General features: G+C 45.6%; 1 protein-coding gene across 1 annotated transcript; it reads left to right on the top strand.

The window, feature by feature from the left end:
* Nucleotides 1–989: 989 nt before the first annotated feature.
* On the top strand, nucleotides 990–2,166 carry LOC123401673 (protein SOB FIVE-LIKE 4-like). The gene has a single exon (XM_045095519.1). The coding sequence runs from the start codon at nucleotides 1,394–1,396 to the stop codon at nucleotides 1,874–1,876; it is 483 nt and encodes a 160-aa protein (XP_044951454.1). The 5' UTR covers nucleotides 990–1,393; the 3' UTR covers nucleotides 1,877–2,166.
* Nucleotides 2,167–4,153: the final 1,987 nt, after the last annotated feature.

Here is a 4,153-nt window from a genome sequence, read left to right as displayed (position 1 = left end):
CTCTCACGAGCATGATGACCGAGGTGGAGATCATGAAGGTGGATCTCAACACCGTGTCGCCAAGAAAGAGGTCGTGGTTTGAGAAGATGCAGGCCGACATGCTCAAATTCGACGAGGAGTGATCTATGACGGCGAGCGTCATCTTTTTTGGATGCCGACACGTGTGCTGGCATGACGACGGGGTCGCGACGGCGTGGTCGAACTCAAGTTCCACCCCTTTTATGTGCTGGCATGTGTGCCAGCCGACTGGCGAGTGCGCCAGCATGAACTGTGGTCTATTTTTTGAAGCCGGCATTGTATGTCGGCGCTGGCATGGTGCCGGCATGAGACATGGTCACTGTCATGATCGGCCGCGGATCTTTTTTTTTTAAATGTTAATTGCGGACATGAGATGGGTCGGCGCGTTGGACGCACTGTCGACTCAAATCTAAAACAGGACGGACGTCGGACAGGTGGCCGACCCAAAGGAATAAAAAACGGACAAATTCGTCGTCCTTTGAGTCGGTCCGTTGTAGTTGCTCTAAGGTGAGCTAAAAAGGAGGAAGATGTTACCTACATACTATCAGGTAAAAATAAATTGTTGCTGTCAGTTTCAACTGACGTCGCGTTCAAGTTGATCTACGCAAAATAGGTGGTGAGTCACGAAAGAAGGTATATGAGCTCAGTCATGTCATGCCCCCCTCAAGCCATGGACAAGCATGTCCTGCATTTGCATGCCCTGCTGTGCATGTGCCTCCGCCTGCCTCCGCGAGAGCAAGCAGATGGGCAACCAGCCAGGCCCCCCACCATGACCATGAGCCGAGGCCACATGGGCAACGACAGGTGAAAACCCTGTGACGATGCTATTGCTACGCACTGCACAGGAGGAAACAGGCCTTTCCCCTCCTCTTGGCTTGGTGACAAGACAGAGAACAAAATGGTTGGGAAAGTTATGAGATACAGTTGGAAGGATAAGCTGTCTTTCCCATTTAAGGACACTGCCACCCCTTTGCAGCCGCTCTCCTCCCTCCACAAACACAAGAACAGAGCCCTCTCCTATGAAGAGAGGAGGGCATGGCTGGGTGTCAGAGACTTCTTCAATGTCCTCCTCTTCCTCCTCATGTAGGTAGGTATTCAAAGAGCTAGCACAAAGAAGATAGCCAACAATGGCTTCTTCGGTGTTGCATTGATGAGTGAGTGCTCCGGAGAAAGCATAAATAGAGAGGAAGGCTAGCTCGCTATCCAGTCCAGTGTTCTTCTCCAAGTAGTTATTCATTCTTTCTCTGCATCCCTGCTTCTACTTCTGCTGCATCTGTTCCCTTGGCTATCTTTAGCCATTCTTGTTTCACTTTCTTGTTTCTCCATTCCATTTCATTCTCATTCACTAGATCTTCTCGTTGCGCGCCTGCCTGCCATGGAATCCTCCCACATCACTGGGGATGACGGCGAGGGCTGCAACAGCAGTGAGTCTGGGTGGACAATGTACCTGGCCTCCCCCATGCAAAGCGACGATGGTGGTAGCCGCAAGGGAAGCGGCAGCGATGGAAGCAATGTCGACGATGGCTACGGCTACACTTACCTCGTCCGTGGCAGGAAAGGGGGCAAGGAATACCAGGACGATGGCGATGACAATGACTCCCTTGCCTCCGATGCTTCGACTGGGTCAGCCAAGGTCAAGGTGCAGCCCTCGTCGCCTGACGCGGGCCAACGACAGAATGGTGACAACGACGGCGGCGGCGGCGAGAAGCCAAAGGAGGAGGACGAGGAAGAAGAAGACAGGCATACCAGGTTCTCGACGAGCTCCCGCAAGAAAGCCGGCAACAAGGCGGAGAAAGGGGGCGAGGGGAAGTCGTCCAAGAAGAAGGGGAGCTCCTCAAAGACAAGCTTCTTTTGGTAAACCAAATGCTTTAGAATCATTGTTCTGTACTAGTAGCAAATAGCAATTTGTATGTGCCTTATGCATCATCGGTCGATCTTAAAGATGGGAATGTATCCATCCCTCATTGTTAGGAGCATTGGAGAAGAGGGAGGAAGGCTTTTTTTGGGTCCTCAGTTTTGCCTTCCATGGTGTTCTCCCATGGTTGACCACCACCCCCCAATTACTAGTAGGGTTAACTGTTGCTGCCATGTAAATCTACTGCAACCTTCGGTTATTATTATTATATTTATTCAATGCCTTCCTGCTTACTGTTGCTTGCATGCAGAGCTTGCGATCTTCTGCCATGTTTCTAGCTATTAATGGATCACTGCTCGAACTCACAAGCTATGCTCTAGCCACATAGCTTTGCGAGTAAAATATGCATTGAAGCATGGAAATAATTAACAGTAAAGAGAAGAAGAAGAAGAAGACAGACAGACAAATTAATTGTCTTCTGCTTCTTCCCATTGCCCAGGCTCTAGAATGTCAGCAGTGTGCAATGCATATGTTTTTTTAACATACAAAATATTATTACTAGAAGAGGGTAACATGAGGCCCACATGCAATCTTTCTGCCAAAATCATTCGCACGGCATTTCAGCAAATCGTATCACTCCATTGCCTTTTCCTCCAACTGTTCATCACCTAAACACAACCCAATGATAGACAAACAGGAACATGCATGCATGTAGCAGAGGCACACAAATTTATGGGACTTTTTTTCCCTTTGCCAACTCACGCTCTTCAGCAGTGCGCTAAGCAGATTCTGAGAAGAGGAGCAGGTGACCTTGGCTTCAAGTAATTTTTGTTGGGTGCCCATCATGTGGCAAGTATATAACAATCACACCACAAGAATTATGTGGCCTAACCAAACTCCCAGAGGGGAATATTTGTCTAACCAGACCGCTCATGCAGCATTAAGGCGGCAATTGCTGCACATGCTCTAGACAGGGTGGAAACAATGATTTGTCCATCAGACAGACAGGGATAATCAATAGCCACAAACTAACCAACAATCATGTAAGCTGGTTCGTGTACTAAAACAGCTAGTGTCTCTCTTATTTTTCTCTATCCACACCAAACAATTTCTTAGAAATAATTTGCTTTTATGTATTAGAAGGATATGGAAAGGGCAACATGATTACAGCTAACGCGTCGCTTTTTCAACAAACCTAATGTAGTGTTACCATGAGCTGCTATACTTTATACGATAATAAAACAATGTACGTACGTTGCATCTTCTAAGATGTGGCGGGCAACAACATGCTGCAGTTAGGCCCGGCCACCCCCAATGATTTGGCATTAGATATCTTCACCTTCATAATAGAAACATATGATCGGTACTGTAGGTATGCACCGCACAATAAAGCAGAGTATATCACCTGCTATGGAAGTATGGTTCCCCCGATTACACAGCAACAGCTTCCTAAAAGCAGCTTCGGCGTCGGTCTCGGATCAGGGAATAATGCAGGGAAAGATAAGCATGTCTCTGAACAGCAGTCCCTCTTTTCTGGAAGAAAAGAAATCTACTCCTAAACTAATATAAAAGTATTTAGATAACTAAGATAATACTCTAAATGCTTTTATATTAGTTTACGAAGGAAGTATCAAAGAAGACATTAACTGGAGCTTGGGATATATGATTAAGTAATAAGTTTGGGAAATGTGCAGCTTAACTGAAACAGACCCGACAAGGTAAAACAAAAGTAGAATTGCTCACTCTTCAGATAAAAAAAAATTGAAACAGAGAGAGAGAGAGATGTATAGTTTGGGATAGCCCTGGCGTTGTGATCCTTGCATGTTACTGCAGAAGATTTTGCAAGAGACCAAAGGACTTGAATCAAACCTGTGCATCATTTTTATTTGATTTTCCAAAACATCCTTATTTATTCAATGATTCAAGAATGTGTGCTTTAAACATAAAACTCGGACCGGTCGAAGTTCACAGGTAATTTCAGTCTAAGATTTTATAGGTTTGAGTCATTTCCTAGTGTTCAACGAACATGAGTTCCATTCAAGGATGGCTTCCGCGTAGTTTTCCCTCATCCTGGTGTTTTCAGGTGTAGCTGGATAACCGTCAAACATGGAAATTTCAATGGAAGCATACATGGGATGAGATTGTTAGGAAAGCAACTTATTTGTATTGAAGGCCCAAGAAGCATATATATATTACACATGACTTGAGGTACAAGAAATGTAAACATAGACTAATAAGGACTCCTAGACTAGTACTAATACTTCCTAACACCTTCCTCAA

This window comes from Hordeum vulgare, chromosome 6H (genome assembly GCF_904849725.1).
Source record: "Hordeum vulgare subsp. vulgare chromosome 6H, MorexV3_pseudomolecules_assembly, whole genome shotgun sequence".
Classification (NCBI taxonomy): Eukaryota; Viridiplantae; Streptophyta; class Magnoliopsida; order Poales; family Poaceae; genus Hordeum; species Hordeum vulgare.
Note: the sequence above shows the minus strand (reverse complement) of the source record. Positions and strands in the feature narration are given on the sequence as shown.

What these genes read in the sequence shown, in the direction of transcription:
- LOC123401673 (XM_045095519.1), top strand. Translation starts at nt 1,394, where the DNA reads ATGGAATCCTCCCACATCACTGGGGATGACGGCGAGGGCTGCAACAGC.